The sequence below is a fragment of the Talpa occidentalis genome, unplaced genomic scaffold, assembly GCF_014898055.3.
Source record: "Talpa occidentalis isolate TD23 unplaced genomic scaffold, MPIMG_talOcc4v2.1 talOcc4.12, whole genome shotgun sequence".
In the NCBI taxonomy this organism is placed as follows: Eukaryota; Metazoa; Chordata; class Mammalia; order Eulipotyphla; family Talpidae; genus Talpa; species Talpa occidentalis.
The window spans coordinates 64,174,703-64,194,095 of record NW_023601212.1 but is presented as its reverse complement, the minus strand read 5'-3'; the positions used below and the strand labels follow the sequence as shown (position 1 = coordinate 64,194,095).

Below are 19,393 nucleotides of genomic sequence, written 5' to 3'. Positions count from 1 at the left end.
GTCTTCTAAGTTCTTGTCTTCCTTACCTCTGGTGTCCACTTTCACCCAATTTAAGGCATCTGTACTCAGGCCTGTATCTTAGAGGCTATAACCTGAACCTGCTTCTCTGGACCTGACCCCTCCCCCGCCCCACCATGCTCCCTGCCCCCCTCCCATCCTCTCTCCCCTCTCCTAAATTGCCATACTGCTCTTCTCTCCTGCTGGGCTTTGAATGGTCTCCTAGGTATAACCAAGCAAAGCATTCCTGTCCCATGTAGAGACCAGAGAGTGCTCTTCCCCACAGGATTTCTGCAAACCAAAGAATATTTGCTGCTGAGATGGAAGGTTTGATTTTTGGATAGAGAATAAATAACTTTTTAGTTGGGTCAGTGAGTTCAGCTGGACTGTACCATTGAGCAGTTATGGTGAACGCATGTGTCTACACCAGCGGATATGGTCACTGATCATACAGGAAAAGAGAGTCAAGCTTCAGCCAAATGAGGGCACTGCATGATTTCCAGAAAGCGCAGCCTTACTTCCTAGTCCTCTCTTAGTTGTGTGAGGTGCTCAAGCCATCTGACTTCTCTGGGGTTCTCCCCCGCTCTAAAATAAGAGTAACCATAGTAGCTTGAACCATCTATGTCCCAGGGGCCATTAGGACTACATGAAGGATAAAAATCTTTACAAAACAATGACTATGATAAGCATATAATGTGACATTATTTCTTCCATTGTAATAAAACACTAACAGGAATACACTACAGATTGGTGTCAGAGAACTGACAGAGTAAAGACTCCAAGAAGATAGTGGGGTCATGGAGTAACCCCTTTGGCAGGAAAAATACTAGAAGAATATCAAAATAGTATCTGTCCACTCTGGCACAGGATATTGATAGTGGGAGAGTCAGGGTTGAGGGCACAGGGAGTATATGAGAACTCCAAACACTCTACTCAGTTTTGCTGGGAACCCACAACTGCTCTTAAACTGTTATTTAATGTAATGGTATTTGTCAAAGGAATGAAGTCCCCTTCCTTTAGCTGTTTTGCAGTTCTGATGATAGGTGTTTCAGAGGAGCCGAGCAGGCCAGACCACAGTCGAGGAGGCAGCAGAGAGAAAACACCGCATACGGGCAGAGCTGACAAGCCTAGCCACTTTAAGCGTCAGTGTGTGTTCATGGAGAAGGGACCCCAGAAAGTTCAGCACTGGACCCTAGCATTCACATACCTACTTGGCAAAAAAAAATATAACTTCAGTTGTAGCAGGCGAGGGGTTAGATCAGGGGGGTGCACTTTGTGCCCTGAGGTGGTTCTGAGTCTCAGTAGTAACCCCACCCACCTCTGCCTTTGTTTATGGCATGACATTGTTCTTCACTGAACCTCCTTTAAAAACTTGGGTTAACAGTTTTATTTCTTGGTCATGCTGAGAAGTCATTGAACAGTACTCCAGGAATAGAATTGCCTTGGGGAGATTATGACAAATGCTTGGAGGATGTACCCAGGTTGACTGTGGTATGGACACCTCCCCGCCTCATTTTGCTAAAATCATCCCCTTCCTAGTCAGCCCTTCCTCTTTTTAGCCCATGGGAAGGGAGGCTAGAAAGAGGGATATGGCCACAGAAAATTAGGCATAAAGGGGGGACACCCCAAAAAACTCCACAAGTCAAAGAACAAATTCATAATTTCCACAGCTATACACGTACCAAAAGCAAATATTTAATCAGGTAAACAAAACTATTCTAAATACACTTTTGCTTGTTTATAAATACTGATTTACAATAATCCTAAACACTTTTATCTTTTAAAAAAAATCCAAAAACTTAGTGGAATACGTTTCAGGATTACCTTGTTTTTTTGTTTTTGTTTTTGTTTTTTGAAGGATGGTTTTTTTTTTTTTTTTACCACTTTTGCATCAGGGAGCTTCAGCATGGGACTCTCCCTCCAGCCTGTCTCCACCTCTCACTTCAGGTCACTGCGGGGCACACAGACTCCTGTTGTGCCGTAGGCGTGGCCTTGCCAGCCCAAGCCCCATCACCCTCCCCTGGAGTCCTTACCTCTGGGAGAGAGTGATGTGCCTATGATATGACATTTCAAAATGGTGGTGTCAGAAGGAGAAACAAGTGGCTTCTGATTCCTAAACTATTAATATAACTCAGCTCAGAAAAGTGCTTTTGGGGAGAAATGAACACAGCTCTGTGTATTATATGTTCTCCTAAAAATAACACTGAGCAAAACTGTGTTCTTGGTAATCTTGTGCAAATTTGAGTTTGTGCTTGAATTCTTTCTAATGAATCCATTCACATACTTGGGCCTGTCTCCTGGACTCATTTCTGAGGAAGCCCAGCCCAGCCCACCTATTCTCCCGATGGAGGTGACCTGTAACTGTCACTCCACCTCCAGCTGCAAGTCTGCCTCCTTCCTCCTCTCAGTCACACAGCCAAGACCAAGTGAGGTTTGGTCCTCACTGTGGCTCAACTCACTTGGAGGCCTAGGACAGTTCTTTCATTGCCCTCGCCCTTCCTGCATTCTGTGTCCCCTGTCCCCAACCCAGGACCATTGGCTGCCTCTCTTGTACTCACATATGACTGTGACCCCAGCCATTCCCTTTCATCAGCATGACAGCTGTGATTTCCCTGCTCTCCCCACAGGTTTCACCTGGGGTTCTGCCCACATTGTGGGTAGAAATCTGGATTCCTGCCCTGTACCCCTTCTCACCCACTCGAAGGGGCTTAGAGGATCAGAGACTGTGAACACCATAGCCACAGCCAAACTGTGACTGTTTCCAAAGGACAAGGCTGCGCTCAGCTCCCAGGGCACATCCCCATGAGAGCTTCCCTTCCAGGCTCCAAGGGAGGCAAAGGCTGAGCATGTGCTATGATCTGGGCTGCTAAACCAGGCCCCAGGGTTGCAGCATCTTTGATAGCCATTAACAGAAAAGTTTATTTTTCCTCCTTCATGATTCTCGAATTCCAAATGCTACTCAGCCTTTCCTCCCTCCTTTCTATTGTCTTCCCCTTCCTGTCCCAAAGGATGGGCATGCCATACAGCACATAGGATAATCCCCATGGCAACAACCTCCAGCACTTCCTATCTAGGATAACAGTTATCTTTTCAGGATTCTCACTTCCTGTCAGATGCCTGTAAAACATGAATAATACACCGCCCACAGAGTTACTGGGGAGTGTGACGCTTCAACAATAACTCTGCAGCAGGGACCATGCTAGGTGCTTTAATCCACATAATCATCTATGACAGAGGCCCCCTACATCCTGCGTCCCCACGTAGCAAGATTTTAAAGCCTCGATTTACAGGGAGGAAACATGAAGATTAACCTGCCCCAAAACACCCAGCTAATAAATGGCAGCAGCGCGGGATCTGAAGCCAGAATATACCAACCAAAGCCTGCATGGTTGGTTGCCACTATGGGAGAGAAGTATTTGGAAGTGCCTAACTAATACGGAGCACACAGCAGGCATTCAGCACATGCTTGTTCCCCTTGTCCTATTGTAACCACATCACCTTGCTTCCTTCCCAACAGAAGGGTCAGGCTGAAGGCTGAACACATGTTGTAAGAGTGTTCTGGGGTCTGTCCAGAGACCCCTCTCCAGTCTGCAGGTACCTCCAGGACATATTGTCCAAGTGGGAACATTCATACAGTCCAATCAAAACAGGCTAATGAGATTCCCCTCATTGTATGCAAGCTCTTTTTCTTGTTCCCACCCCACCCTAGGGACCTTGGCCTACTACAAACACAGACTCTGGTTGCCCAAGTCTTTGCAGAAACTATACAACAGTACCTTAAAGGAGACGAAGAACATTAATCCAGGATGGCCCTTGTCTTACATTCCTCAACCCACTTCTACAGCTGAGATTTGCTTAAGATCACACAGCTGACCAGTGGCAGCACCTGTGCCCCTTAGTAGGGTCACACACATAAGCCAGCTGGCTGGGTGGCCCTTTGAGAACTGAGGACAGCAGGAGTTCAAAGGAGTGTTCTATGCCGGAAACAAAGCAGCCTTGGGGTTTATCCTTAGGCCTCACTGGGGAACTGCCTGCAGCATCATGGTCACACTGCTGCCACCTAGTGTCCAAGGCACACACTCCCGCCTGGATGCCCCAGGCCGGGGAAGAGGGATGCTGCTGAGCTGTACACTGTGTTGGGGAACTCCAGAGCCCCTCTGGGTTACAAGAGCCTCCAAAACGGCTATCTGGGGCATAGCACAGGACCCTGTCAAGGACAGTCTTGCTGTAAGAAGCAGAGATGTGCATCAGCCCTAACGGTGGTCCTGTCAAAACCAGGGGATACAGGACAGGTACTTCAGTGAGCGGCAGTGTCCCAACATGCCACTGGCCATCTGGCCCCACTTAGGAGGGCCTTGGACTGCCACCGCATGGCGGCATAAAGCTAGGAACCTATGGTTTATTGGGGCCAGTTGAGGTTTTGACCTGCAGGGAGGGCAGATGGCCTCAAAATTTCAGAAATGTGTGAGACCATCTCTTCCTCGCCCCACCCATCTGCTGGTTCTTGCTCTGCTTACTCCCTTCCCTCTTCCTCCCCACCTCCTTCCCCTTTCTGTCTCAGCTGAACTGAGACAAATTTGAATTTCTGAAATATGCAGAATTTGGTTCTAGCTGCCAGACATCCACCAAGGCTTGCTCAAACAGTCCCTCTTCATGGAGCACTAACCCCTTAGTTGGAAATACTTGTCTCCTGGAACTCTGAGCTCTTTCTCTAACCATTACTTGACTTTGTTATTTATGAGCCTCAGTATCCCTTCGGTCTCTCCCTAAAGTAGAGTGACACTCCAGATGCACAGTGTCTGGTGGATGAACAAACCAATCGAGCCAGTGGAAGAAAGGGAAGTGGCGAATCCTCTCGGGAAGTGCAGTATTTCCAGATTAGCTCAGAGTAAATGCTAGTACTTCAGGGCTTGACAGAGGGAACCAGGGCTCAGGACTCTTTCCCAAAGCCCAGCAGAGGGCAGGCCAGGGGAAGTGCTCTCCAACCCCAGATTTCAGGCCAATTTGCTGCACTTTAAAGGCCTAACAGACGCCATCCCAGAGTGTTCCAGCCCAGAGGCAAAGGTCTCTGCCCTGCCCTACCTCTGCTGATCAGGATTGTGGTTTCTTTAGAAACTAGATAAGTGCTAGAAATATATGTGTATGTGTATGTGTATATATATACACATACACATACACATATACACACACACACACACACACACACACACACACACACACACACATATATACACACACATACACACACACAGAAAAAACAAAATGCCCTCAGGTTTAGGAATACCGCTCAGTAGTGAGAGCAGAACCTGTCCCCCTACACATCTTAGCAAATCACATGGGGAAATTGCCTTCTGCACCTGGAAAAGTCATCTGCTCCTTTCCACTCCAGTCTAGAACTTAGGTCTGCAGCTGGCAGACCCGGATTAGTTGGCGAGGAGTTGTTCCATCACAATGAAGGTAGCAAGCCCTGGGCCTTATTAAGTCTTACAAATTGCAGACCAGGGGGCCAGCCAACCTTTGGTCCCCACACAAAGCTGGTGAGACCCAAAAGAAATACCACAAAGGGAATGACTATCCGGAGGAGCTGCCAACTCAGAGTGGTCACTCCTGAATCTCTTCAGTCTACTGTCTGCAGACCACCAGAAATTCTTGAAGGCAGGCTACATCCTGTGCTTAATTTATTTAATCAGGTTAATGGGCAGACACAGGTGACCCAGTGGCTTTGCAAGTCACCACAGCCAGTCCTCCCAACCCACATTTCATCTGTAGTCCCCACACAAAGGGCTTGCTCCTACATTCCTCTATGTGCCTTGCGGGTTGACATTCGATCAGGATTGGACTCGAAATACCCCTCAGAGGCCCACACACCTGGGCCTACAGTGCTTCCAGTGCTCATCACAAACCACATTCAAGGCCACATAAAGTTTGGCCTGTGGGGCCCCTTTTTTCCCCTGCCTCTAGCACATTCAAAGACCATTAAAGATGAGAGTTGGGCATGGTCTTGGAGACCACTCAATTCCCTGTCTAGCTGGTCCAGAGAGGTGCCATATGTCCCAAATGAAAAAGAGGTGGAGCTGGGCCCAGACCCAAGCCACTGACAATGGGTCCTGGGCACTTCCAATTGCTTATTATGCCTCCCCTGGGTTGGAATAAATAGTAACTGTTGCATTTGGGCATATTCCCTGCAAAACTGAAGACCAGCAATTCTAACTGGTCCTTCAGAAATCACAAATAGAATCTCTCCAGCGAGATTTTCTTATGGTAAGGGCATCCCTCCTACAACAGCTCTCCATTTCCCAGCTGTGTGGCAACACCTTCAGGCCCGGTAAGATCGTGGTGTCCTAACCCAAAAGATATTTTTAAATTCTGGAAGTGAAGCATCTGGTACCTGCTTCATTCTTCTATCTTTTATAGTGGTTTCTCCCTTCCTTTGAAGTACCAAAGAATCAGTCAGTAGGGAGGTGGTTGAGGTGGGTCCCCATCCTCAGTAATAGCAGATCCTGCCTGGACCTCTGCCCTTTTGCCTGTGAGCTGCCCTTCCCAGGACTGGCAGGGCAGAGGCCCTGAGGACAAGGTCACAGTCAATATTGGAGGTGTGGGACTAGATGCAGGGTCTCTGCACCTTGCGGGACAGGTTAGTGTAGAACTGCTGGCAGCAAACTGCCTGTGTCACCATGTAGAAGCCCTGGGTGATCTTGCTTCTCAAGACGTGCTGTCCTCAAATGTACTGGGCCCCCCTTCTGGGGCGTCTGGACCACAAGTGGCTGGACCCCTGGATATAGGTCGTGAAGAAGAGGGAACAACCCACAATGTGGTTTCCTTTCAAGGCCTGGACTCCAGTCCCTGCTGTGCCCACCTCCCACAAAGTCACAGCCACACTTCCATCTGCTTTTTGTTGTGCTTTAGACGCCTCTGGTCCCATCACTGGACTTCGAAGCCCACATGTTGCCTCACCACCGACACTGAAGTCACTGGATATAGACATTGTTTTCAGTGTTTTCTCTGGCGGCTGCACACCAGATGTTTCTTCCATGCTCCCAGGGTCCCGGCACAGCCCATCATAGGCATCCTTCCACGGACATCCCCAGAGGCCCTCATCTCTGTTCAGCAGCTAAGATGTTCCCTTCCTCGATGCTCTGCAGCTGCAGCCTCTGGCTCGCCAATGTCCGGCTGCCTCGGCGGCCCCCAAAGCCAGTCCCCGGGACAGACCGCGCTGTCAACAGGACCCCTGGAAGAGCCTCCTCCCCAAATAAGTTGATTTTGGCCTCAGCCTCTATGGCTTTGGCCAAGCTGGCTGCGTAACTGTCCAAGGACTTGTGCACTTCGGCTTTCACGTGAAGGATAGGGTTCTTGGCAGCTTCTAAGGGAGAATGCAGAAGAGAAGTTAGCCAGGGGCCAGGGCCGGCGACAATCACAGGAACATGGCTACCGTCACGTCACTGTCCCAGGAGGAGAGACAAACTGACCTTAGGGACATGGCTTCTGAAGTCAAATTCCTCTAGGCTTGAACCTTTGACTCGCCTACCTGGCACCTGGGAGAAACCTCTGCTATTACTTTATCCAGCCTCAGTCTTCTCACAATAAAGACGATATATACCTCTTCATAAAGTTATTGTGATGTTAAACAATCCTTTCTAAGATGCTTAGCCTACATATGGCCCATTAAAAAGGCTTGATGAAGCCTTGTTGTTACTAATATTCAAGATTTTAAGTCTTTGAAAGTGTTCCTTGGTCTGTCCGCTCCTTGGAACAGTGCAAGTCTACGACTGAGAACGTCCCCGACCCTAAACACTGACACTTTTCTCTCCATACTCCCCCAGAAGTTACCAAAGTCACGGAGAACCTCAGGGTTGGAACATGAAAAGTTCCAGCCCTTCGGGATCAGGACCCTGACAGATATGAACAGGAGAGGAGAGGGTCATCAGTCTCACATCCAGCTTACTGTGGTTATCGGCGCCTGTTTTCCTTTGGACATTTTTGGGGAAACAATTTATCCCCTACTCCTCACATTTGCTGGAGAGCAGGCAACTTCCACCCCACTCTCAAAGAGGAAAAAGAGTGATGGGTCCCCTGCCCTCACCCTGCACAGAGGTTCACTCCGAGGATTGAGGTGGCCTAGCGGCACCTGGCTCTCCCAACCAGCAGAGGGCGCCATCCGCACTGCCACCCAACTAAGGAGGCACAAGGCGCAGGCTTGGTCCTGCATGGGCTGGGCAGGCTGAGGTGGGCTTAGATTCGTTTCTTTACATGGAAGGAATAGATTATAAAGCCCATGATGCTGGCAGGCCGAGCAGCTGTTCCTGAGTTCACTCTGCCAATGAAGGGATGATTTGATCTCTGCCCTTGGTGACTCCCTCTCAGTTGATCCGGACTCAGGGAGAGGGTGGCAGAAGAGCTAGGATTCACTGTAAACCTAAACTCTGACAGGACCCACATTCCCTTTCACTCTTTAGAATAACGCACATCTTCAGTCCCAACCCACGCATCCACCCGCCATGTTGGGGGTTGCCCTCATGTGTGGAACTCAGGGAAAAAGAGATCCTGACATCTGTGAGCAGTGTGAACGGCTCCCTTGTCACTCCTCTAACCAGGTTCCAAGTTCCAAAGTTTCGGAGGCGACCTGGAGCAGGGGGCTGAGCTCAAAACAAGGGGGAGTGGGCAAAGGGAGGGACCGGGGAGCAGAGCTCACCCCCTGCCAGAACTCAAGTGTCCTGCTCAGTTTTAGGGACAACAGACCATCAAGATGTCAGTCTTTGCCTCGCTGGGCAGTTACTTCCATTTTCCACATGAGGAATGTGAGGCTCAGAGGCAAGTTCAGATTTATGAACACACATCATCCATAAAGGAGAGACTGTGGGGGGCACAGAAGCTGTTCCATCCAATTGAGCAACTTTCCTAGGGAGGAAATCTGGGCTGTGAGTGGGGTGTGTGTGTGTGTGTGTGTGTGTGTGTGTGTGTGTGTGGTTTGTCTGTCCAGGCTTGGATGCTGCTTGCTCAGAGAGTTGTACACTAAGGACTCAAGAGAGACCAGCAGGTCTCTGGGAGGCAGCCTGTGGTGGGCAAAGGCGGTGGAGCCCTGACAGGTTCTGGGATGAGGCAGGGCTGAGCCAGGGAATGTTCTTAAGTTCTGCTCCTGCTCCCTATGCTGTCCTCGAATCCATCCGTCATGGAAACCAACCTTTCATTTGCTCCACTTCATCCTCGAATGTCACCGAGCTCCGTCTCTTGGGTGGACAAGTACAGTGGGAGGGGGCGTTGTCATCGGACGTGTAGTCTTCCAGCAGCATCACATCCGTTCCTAAAACCGGGGCAGGATGTGCACGTCGAACCAGCAAAGCCAAGTCTTTCTCTCTGCCTCCTCCCCTGCCCACGCCCAGCGCCTCCCTGTCTGCATTCATTCAAACTCACTATCGGGTACAACTCACCGGCCGCGGCATTTGGCCCCTGTCCCTGCAGATGCCATGGACGCCTCAGGGAAACATGGCAGGTGCGAGGCTTACCTGAGTCCTGAGAGCAGCTGAAGCCGGTGTCCCCAGTGCTGCTGCTGTTCCCCAAGGGCTGTCCGCCTGCCATGAGCGCCGTGAGGTGTGGGGACAGGCCCAGGTCTGCAAGGCAAAGCCAGCACTGACTGCTTGTCTCACGGCCCTTGGCCCTGTCTTCCCAGCCTCCCCTTGGCCTCACCTCCACTCTCCTTGCAAAATGTGCTGTCAACCCCGGAAGAACAGAAGCCCGGGCTGCCCTTCCCTCCATGTTCCCTTGTTCCTGCCCAGGGAGCTGCCTATGATGGGATCCATGGAATCCCCAAAGGGAAACACCCAGGACAACGTCAAAAATAGGTGGGAAGGTGGGAGAAAGGAAATGTGAGGTGAACATGAGGGAGAAGATCTCAGGTTAAATAGAGAGGGGTTTTCAGGTGTGTTTACCTCCTGAAATCCTACTTGAATACCAAAATGTTTTTTTACCCAAATAGCTTTAAGCTTCCATAGGGGAGCAAATGTTTGGAAGCTAAAAGCTGAGAGCCACAGAAAGTGACCTAGAAAAGAACTGATTTGGCAGGAGGCTTATTCCCCCCAAATGCTCAGGAATTGGAGCCCCAGGGATCTCTCCATGAAAAGTCCCTATGGAAAGCCGGGGTACCTCTCCATGACTCTTCCCAGTCCTAGCTCTGGGTGCCAGGCCCCCAAAGCTTGCAGGATGGGGAGAGCATGAACCTGGCCTTAGAGACTCCAGCACAGCTGAGGCAGCAGAGCAAAAACCGAGGGGACAATGAGAGACCATACAGTTAACAGGGAGGCCCCTGCCCCTGCCCCCCTCCCGGCCCCACCCCACCAGGAGAACTATTCCCCAGGGAACCCAAGCAGACTGAAAGAACACCCAAAGACCCTGGGAGTGGGCACCCATGAAGTGGCCCAGAGGACAGCCTGTCCTCAACAAGCCTCGGCGCCACCACGGGGCGTCCTACCGACTTCCCAGTGCCTGTGCTGTTAGTAACCTTGAAGTCCCCAGCAGCGACGGCATGGCCTCGGTCAGCAGACTCGAATTTAAGGAAATGCATTAGCTTGAAAAATAGAGACGGGAAAGGGAGGGAAAGGAAGGAAAGGAAAAGAAAGGATACCAAAGAAGAGACAACACAGGCCACTTAAGAACACACGCAAAGCATCATCGGATTCCTCAGAAAGCTGAGAAAATAATGAATCCACGAACAAAGTCGCTGGAGGCTATAAAAAAGGTTATCCATGGAGGTATCCAAAAGGAGCTCACAGACATTAAAATACAGCACAAAATGTCCAACCCCTGTGATCTCAGGAGGCAGACCTACCGCCGCGTGGATTTAACGGCCTACCATAAAGGACCACCCTGTGTCCTCCCACACACACTCAGAGAGGAACAGACTCCGCTCTTTACTTTCATCCTAATTCTTCTGAGGGTACAGGAGACAGATGTATGCTTTCCTCTCTTCTCCAGGGCCAGGAGCAGAGGACGGCGGGAGCAGGCCCAGGGGCGGTCAGAGCAGGCTGCTCAGAAATGCCTCCTGTGGGTTGCGCGGCCACACTTCTGCAAGGGGCCTACCCTCTTCCTGGGGGCTGGGCCAGAGTAAAACATGGGTCTGGCCTCAGAATCTGACTGGGTCTCAGGAGGAAGCCCGGCATGGAGAGAGGAGCCATGGGGGCATCCACTGCCAACTGGGGTGGCTGAGGCCGCAGTGGGTTTGGACGCCGACTCTGAGGCTGCGGTGAAAGCCAGGAACACGTCCTGGTGGCCACCAGTGGAAGGACTCACTCGAGCCAGACCAATGTGGCTGGGCTAAAAGGTCTGGACACAGGGCAGCCAGGTGGCAGCTCTGCTCCCTGTTGTGTGTTTACCCAGCATTTACCCCAAGAGTGGACTCCTGGGGCACCCCAGGAGTCTTCATATGAAACAGCCTGCTGATGGGGCAAGGCCCAATCCAAGTCCTTGAGGGCACAGGGCACAAAGGGACAGGTCCAGGGATCGGGGTGCCTGTAGCCTTTTTCTATAGCGAAAAAAAACAAAAACAAAAACGGGAGCCCAAGTCTAAGGTGTAATAGGGACTTCTAAGTAGCACCCGGAAGGAACCTGGAAAAGCAAGGCGGGGAAACTCAAAGGCCTCAGAGATGCCTTTCCCTCCCTGAGAGGACGCCTGGCGAGGAGTTTCCTCTGAGTAATGTGTGTCAGGCTGCTTCTCCCCTGGCACCTGGGCAGGCTCTGTCCCTGGGCTGCAGGAATTTCAAGCAGCAGGTGAGAGCAGCATTGATGGGACTGCTGCCTTTGATGCCCGGGCCACCGGCCAAAACTGGGTAGGGCACCCTCGCCCAGTGACCCTGACGGTCAGGGACTGTGGGTGCAAGACCTGCCTGCCCTTTCTCCTGCAGCTCCCTGCAGCTTGGCATCATAAGACCAACTATTAGCACTGAGAGCGCCTTCTAGCACAAAAGCCAGTGCGGAACTCAGGACTGATCTATTCCCCAGGAGGTGGCACTGCTGCCAGGCCGGTCCCAGACAGCCCAGCACCCAGAGTCCTGGGGAGCCATGGGAGTCTGCTAAGGAGACCTCACACGCTGACAGCGGCTGTCCAGCTCCCCAGGGAAAGCCTAGCCTCTGCATCTCTTCAGTCTGGGGCTAACAAGATGAGAAAACCAAAACCCATGGGTTATGGCTGCAACCAGCTGTGTAGGAAACAAATACGACAATGTGTGATAAAACTCCTGGCATCCCGGAATTAGCAGGAAGCTCCAGGTATCTGTGGAATGCCCTCTGCTTTTGCTCATAGGCATGGTTAGGAAAGTTTGTAAATCCATGCACTGACTGCTTTGGTTAAAACTTTCCAGGTAGCCAGACAAATGGGGAGAAATTAAACCAAGACAGCGCCTCCAAGTCATTTCTTGCTGGCTTTGGAAGGAATCTTACCGTCTTTCTCAACCCGTTCTGAACCCTAGCACATTCTCTGGGGAGTGAGGGAGGAGAGCAAGCCCACCTGGTCAGGGTAGGTAGATTTAGGCTTAGGACCCGAGGCTGATCAGGCCCCCAGAGGGTGTTAGACCAGGTTTCATCAGCCCTAGCTCAGCAGAGGCACAGGGAGGGGAGGTAGGAGCCAGGTTCTCTCTCAGGCGCCGAAAAGCAGGCACATTCCCAGCACAGGGTGTGGTGCAGAGGTGGTGGGGGGCACTGCATTCTGCTCTTTCCAAGATTCCTCTGGTGGGGCTGGCCTCTGCCTGGGATCAGACCTTGCCAGGGAAAGACAAGAAGAACCTCAGCATTCTCCCCTAGGGCAGGCCAACAACTCAGAACCCATCATCCGTCCCACACGTCCTCAACCCCAAAACATCCCACAAGATGCTTTTCCCTCAGCAAGAAGGAGCCCGCCAGCAGCCTCAGCCTTGCCAACCCGACCACAGCTGGTGCTTCCAACTGTTCTCTGGGACAATCGCAAGGGACTGGCAGGAGAAGCTTGCCCAAAAAGCAGATGTTTTTTGTAATTGTTCCATATACCTTTTTCCTTCTCTTCTCTCTTTCCTTGTTTTTTTTTCTCCATTTTTAACTTCATGAGAATAGAAAATATAATTTTTTTTGCTTTGAAGATAAGTGATTTTACAAAATCTGAACAAATAGTAAAATGAAAGCAAACCTTAATATACTCCCAGCTCACAGACCATACCTGGAAGAGGACGATCCAGCCTTGGCTTTGCAAGGATCAGGGTGAGAATTTCAGTGATTAAAACACTGGGATACAGAGAGATTCTTCCCCACTGTAGTCAAAAAAAGTCCCAGATTTTCTTCTCTCCAGAAGTCACACTCCATCATCATACATCTGGCAGTGATGTTGGCTTGTTTAATTGTGACATGAATGATTTCCCACCACCACTATCACTGTGTGTTTGTCATTTGTTTCCACCTTCTTGAGAAGGTGTCATAAGAGGAAAAATTAACTCAAGTGGTTTGGCCCAAGTCCTCCAGCAAGAGATTAGCCTTGCTATCCAAACTCTTCCATAAACACAATGCGATACGTGCCCTCAGAACTTCTCTTCCAATAGCTCATCAGGTGACGGTCTCCCTCAAACGTGACTCTAGAAACCCAGCTACTTCCCCACTAGGACAGCATAGTAATAACTGCTGGAGACAATTTCACCAAAAACAGTGTAGGAGGTGAAAGAGAAACAAATATCTGAATAGCCTCAAAGGATCTCCTCAATTGTATTTATTAATTACCATGGGAAAAAAGAGCAATTTTATAGAATCACCTTAACTGCATGAATTGAATGTTTGTGTCGCCCCCAAATTTCATATGTTGAAGTTCAGATACCAACTATGACAGAATTAGGAGGTAGGGTCTTTGGACCCTAGGTCTAGATGAGGTCATGAGGGTGGGCTCCCCCTGAGAGTCTCTCTCTCTCTCTCTCTCTTTCCACACACAGTGAGAAGACAGCCAAGACAGTCCTCACTCAAAACCATCCATGCTGGCACCCTGATCTCAGACTTCTAGTCTCCAGAACTGAGAGAAAATAAATGTCTGTAGTTTAAGCTCCCAGTCTATGCTATTTGTTACTAGCTGCCTGAGCTCACTAAGACATCAACCAGGAAGGAGATCAACGGTAGCATAACCAGTGATGAGACAGAGTGACGTGTGTTCCTGACCTGGTCACTAAGAAGATCACCCTGTAGCCTTCCTGCTAAAAATGTACAATCTTCCCCACCTCCGCTGAACACACATGGAGGTGCACATTCTACAAAACCTCTGAACGGTGATCAACAGACATGTCGATGTCATGGAAGATGAGGAGAGAGCAAAGACTTGTCAAAGGCTGGAGAAGCAAAGAGAGGCGTGATCACTGAATACAAGGTGGGATCCTGGAGCAGAGGATTGTGGGGAAGTGGATGACACGGGAATGAAGTCTTAAGATACATGCACTGTCCAGTGTCACCATCCTAGGCTGGGGAATTATAGGCAAGCAGTATGTTGATACTAGGGGAAGCTGAGGAGATGGGAATTCTCTGCATTATTTTCCCACCTTGTCTCTAAGTCTAAAATTTCTTCAAAACAAACAAAAAAAAAGTTTAAAGAAACTATATTTGATGAGCAATTCCTCAGCCTCATTACGGTGGTGAGGTTATCTCCAGAACTTTATCAGCTCCAAAGAAAGATCAGATGTATCAGATGGGAAACCGCTTTACATGGACAGGATGGGGACAATTCCATGGGTGGGGAAGAGGGGCATACAGGGCTCCCAAGGTTTGGCACTGGCATGTAATGAATTGCTGGGAACAATGCAAGACCACAATGACCCCTGAGGAAAGGCCCACGGTGGAGCATGTCCAAGGGCGAGCAGCTAAGGAGCGAGGGAGCACTTTTTGGAGGACTCTGCTTTAAAAGGCACTGGAAGGAAGGGAATGGCCAAGAGGAGACCAGGGTTGCAGTGCCTGAGCCCTCTTTTCTCGAGGTAAAAGTAATTATACTTTCAAAACAGAAAATGGATTTCTAGACTGGTGACTCCAGCCTTGAGCTGCTGAGCTCCCCAGAGCTGCTTGGAGTCACAGCAGACACTCCGAGCGGTCCCCTACCCAAGGAAACCTGAGCTTTGAGCCTTGAGGCCACGGTCACACTGAACCTCACCCAGGAATGGGTCAGGACAGCTGTGAGGACCACAGGCCGCTCTAGCTGGAGGCTGGGCCTCTTTCTCCAACAAGTTCCCAAGTTACCTGTAATCCTGTTGGAGATGCTGAAGAGCCTCGAAGTCCTCTGCCGTTGCATGAACGGCTCCCGGTAGTACCGATCCCCAAAGCACATGCCCAGTAGCTCCTTGCGAACCGTCTTGTTCCAGAACCCGTAGATCAGGGGGTGGCAGATGGCGCTGGTAAAGGACAGCCACGTAGCCCAGGTCTCCAGGGTTGGGGACACGTAGTTCTTCCCCCAGAGGGCCTCAGAGGTGATGACAACCATGTAGGGGCCCCAGGTGACCATGAAGGCCCCAATGACCACCAGGATGGTGATAAGGGCTTTGCACTGGTTGGCTGAGTAGACCACGCCCTGAAACGCGTTCCTCCTGCTGCCCGAAGACGAGGTGGAGGTGCTGGAGTTCTTCCTCCCAGTCCGCTGGGCTTCCTCCTCCCCGATGACCACAGCGCCACAGTGCACCTTGCGAGCTTTGACCCTGGCCACGCGGAAGATGAAGCCATAGCACACGAGCATGACCAGGAAGGGGAAAAGGGCACACCAGATCTGCCAGAAGGCGGTGTAGCCAGGCTCCCGGTGCCAGGCAGCCACACACATCCACTTGAACTCGTCAAACTCCACCGACGACCAGCCAAACAGGGGTGGCAGACAGCCGATGAGGGAGTGCAGCCAGATGTAGACAAGCACCATCACCGCTCGGTTCCCCGTGATCTTCATGGGGTACACCATGGGGTACAGGACAGCATAGTAGCTAGAAAAAAAGATAAAATGAGGTGAGAGAGACAAGTCAAAAAGAGAGAAGACACATTGGGGTGGGAACACCTGCTTTCCTAGGCAGAGGGCTGTGCTGACCCAGGCCTGGGGTGAATGTTTCTCAAATTAGTACCTCCCAGTGCTACCCAAACAAGTCAGAGACTGTGCCGCGCCCCAGAGACACTTCCTCAGTGAAGAGCCAGATGCCAAGGAGAAAACTCAGCATAAGATGTGTGGCTTCGGGCCTCCCCTGGTGGCGCAGCGGTTGAGCGCTGGGCTGTGAGGCTGCCGCAGCCTCTGTACCACCGGTTCGTTCCCCGGCCGCCGGCGAGGGTCCCACAAAAAAAAAATAAATAAATAAAGATGTGTGGCTTCCAAGAGCCCACCATGTCAGAAGCTATTCACATATTCACATTTGGGGGAAGGGGAGGGGCTAGTCTCGGGGCCTCGGCAGGAGTCCTGAGATGTCACTCATCAAGACATCACTTCTGTGCTGCCAGCATTCCTCCACTCAGAACAGTTTTCAGAGGGGTCATTAGAATGATGTACCATCTGAGGACCACACTGAGGGTTTGTTCGTTCTGTGAACACTTCCACATCTGCCGTGTGCCAAGTGCTATGGACTGAAAAACAGGTGAAGAGATGCAAGGGAGACAACGCATAGCAGAGTGAGAGTCTGGAGTGGCCAGGGCTACACGCAACCCTCACCCCTGTTGAAGCTGTGGGTGTCATCACCCCTGTCACTCAGTGAGGACTTAAAAGCAAACAAAGGATAAATAACCTGCCCCAGATTTGGGGGAGAGACGAGACAGATCCCCAGGCAACTGGACTTTCCAGACCCCAGGGGATTTGCCAAGCAATTTTTAGCCAACCTTCTTGTTCTGGAGTCTGCAGCCTTGGGTGACTGCTCATTCCTCAGCTACTAGGAAGAATGGGGGCCTGGAGACCTAAAGATGCAAATGAGTGGGGTACGTGATCCAGACATCAGGGTGGCTTCCTGGGGGATGACACAGCCCACATCTTAAAAGATGGGAGTTCGATCCCCAGCCAGGGAGCTTCCCACATGACGCAGCAGACCTCTCCTGACTTGCCTGCTGCTCCCCACTCAGCAGTGTATTTCAGTCAGTCTGCCTGTTCTGTTCCCCGCTCTGTCTCTGGGGAATCCTCTCACCCACCCCACTTCTGGCCTGTACCCCAGTTCTTGTATGCATAAATAAATAAATCTTTTTAAAAAAAAAGATGGGAGGCAGTACCTAGGATCAGTTAGGGGAGAAGAAGCCTTGGTGAGTGTGGAGATGGAAGGCAGAGCGGGCTCACCAGGGGCGCTTCAGGGAGTGATGGGGAGCAGGGAGACCAGGCATCACTGAGAGACCAGGGGCCACAGGTGCTGAGCTGGTAGGCAGCTAAGGACTGTCCCTTTACCTGGAACCACGGAATTGAAAGTGACCACTCTCCTTCGCACCCAGACATTTAATCCAAGGGAAATGCTGTTGAAGGAATACCAGCCTCACGCATCACCTGTGAAGCCACCTCCTCCACCAGGACCTACGTGGCACCAGCAGCTCAGGGACAGGGGCTAAAGCCTTAAATACCCACTGCCAGCACCTCGGCATTGTGCTCAAGCTATGTTCTTGCTGAAGGAGCTTCCCAGTGAGCAGTATAGCCAAGGTCTAGCCTGGAAAACCAAGTTTCTGGGTGTGAAGCCCGAGGCAAGGAGCCCAAGGAGTGGTGGGACCCTGTTCGATGAATTCCGGAGTTGACGCATACAACACGGGGTACAGCAATTCAGCAGGTGGCTCTGTGTGAGCGTGGCGTGCTGACAACCTCAGTGCTTCAATGCTTTCATCTGTGTGTGGGGAGTCACGGAACTGGGCAGAGTCCGCCCCACAGATAGAAGAGGCTGGAGCGAGTAAAGACCCGGCCCATGCCCACCCTTGCAATGCAGCTGGGACACGGCCGAGTCTCTGTCTGATCACAGAGTTTTTCTCCTCCTCAGACCAATTCCCATCTTGTTTGTGCTCCTGCCAAGCCACCATGACCCACAGGGGACCAGGGTCATTCTGGGAGAATGAATGGGGGTCATTCTTGGGAGCTCCTCCCCTTGCCACAGGGGCCAGCCCAGACACTGACTTAGGTGACATCATCTTCACATTTCATTTACCAGGTAGGGTGGGGGCACTTCTGGGACTGGGCATTGCACCTGACATCACAGGATGTCAGTTTTTAAAAGAAAACTTTTTTTTTAAAGAAACAGCCAGGGATACCTACTTTTCTCTGTGTGCTGGTCTTCTGACCTCAGAGGACCTCGGTGACAGTGAGCAGAGTGTGGGAGGCCAGGCCTGGGGAATGTCAGCCCTCCCTGCCTCCCCTGACCAGTTTGTAGTCATAAAAATAATTATGATTAATAAGTTGTCCTCTGTAACATATCCTTCTGGCTATTGTCAACACCCCATTATTATTATTTTATGTCAAGACTTTATTGTAACAAACAGTATTTATATCCTTTACTGACTAAGGTCCTGGGCAGGAGCAATTCCAGTGGGATAGGACCATGACCGTGATGGCTCCCAGATGAGCCCCACAGGGACTGGTTTTGGGGGGTTTGGGAGGGTAAATTTACATGGCATTACATTGAAATGCACAAATTCTCAGCTCACCAAGCGATAAATCATCCTCACATCTGCTCAACTGAAGACAAAATGAGTTTATGTTTTCTCCATCATAGATAATAAATTGCTTTTTCAAACTTTTGCCTCTTTTAGGCCTCAGTGCGGGTTTGAAGGAAAACACAAAACAAAAGCAACTCCCTACTCCCCTGCAGGTTAACAGAGGCCAAAGTGAAGGAGCTTTCTTTGCTTTCTGTACAATTAACCATCTTCCAAAGTTCTGGATCTTTTCCCTAACTCATTTCTCAACATGAGTCCATGTACGACCTTAGGTCCCCAAAGAGCTTCCTGTGATGTCAGGTGCAAGGCACATGAGGGCTCCAGATGCTTAGCTCCCCTGCCACGAGGCCTAGCACTTTGATAATGACCCCTGTTTTTAATAAGGTAGTTTTACTAAGGACAAGAACAAAATCTAAGCCGCAGGTGAACCCCTTAACTTACACTGAACAGTTCATGTTTCTTCACAAAAACAAATCACCCCACAATTCTAACTACTTTTGTGAATTAAAGCACCATTTTTAGAGCTAGAAGATCACCCATGCCAGTGTGAAAGCAAATACAAGAACAGTTTTAAATGAACCTGAAGCCCGAGCAGATTCACGGCGAAGCAAGAGGAATCCACATTATGGCAAGAGGAATCCAAGAAGCAAGAGGAATCCACATTATTTTTCCCAGTAGACCTCTTCCCAGGACCAGTGGCATCCCCTATTTCTATCTGACTTGTTTAAGACATTGACACCCCAATGATGAATTTCACTGCCTTTACTGTCTCTTCCTGGGGCTACAAGAT

At 50.5% G+C, this 19,393-nt stretch overlaps 1 protein-coding gene across 2 annotated transcripts in view; it reads right to left on the bottom strand.

Moving 5' to 3' along the window:
* Nucleotides 1-162: 162 nt before the first annotated feature.
* The window catches only part of GPR161 (G protein-coupled receptor 161), a 51,395-nt gene continuing 32,164 nt past the window's right edge, over nt 163-19,393 (bottom strand). For both annotated transcript variants that reach the window (XM_054693500.1, XM_037506539.2), the window contains exons 3-6: nt 15,211-15,935; nt 9,498-9,602; nt 9,176-9,295; nt 163-7,357 (exon numbers count right to left, since the gene is read on the bottom strand). In XM_054693500.1, the coding sequence (XP_054549475.1) occupies nt 7,092-7,357; nt 9,176-9,295; nt 9,498-9,602; nt 15,211-15,935 (1,216 nt within the window). In that variant the 3' untranslated portion in view covers nt 163-7,091. The remainder of the gene's footprint in view (nt 7,358-9,175; nt 9,296-9,497; nt 9,603-15,210; nt 15,936-19,393) is intronic.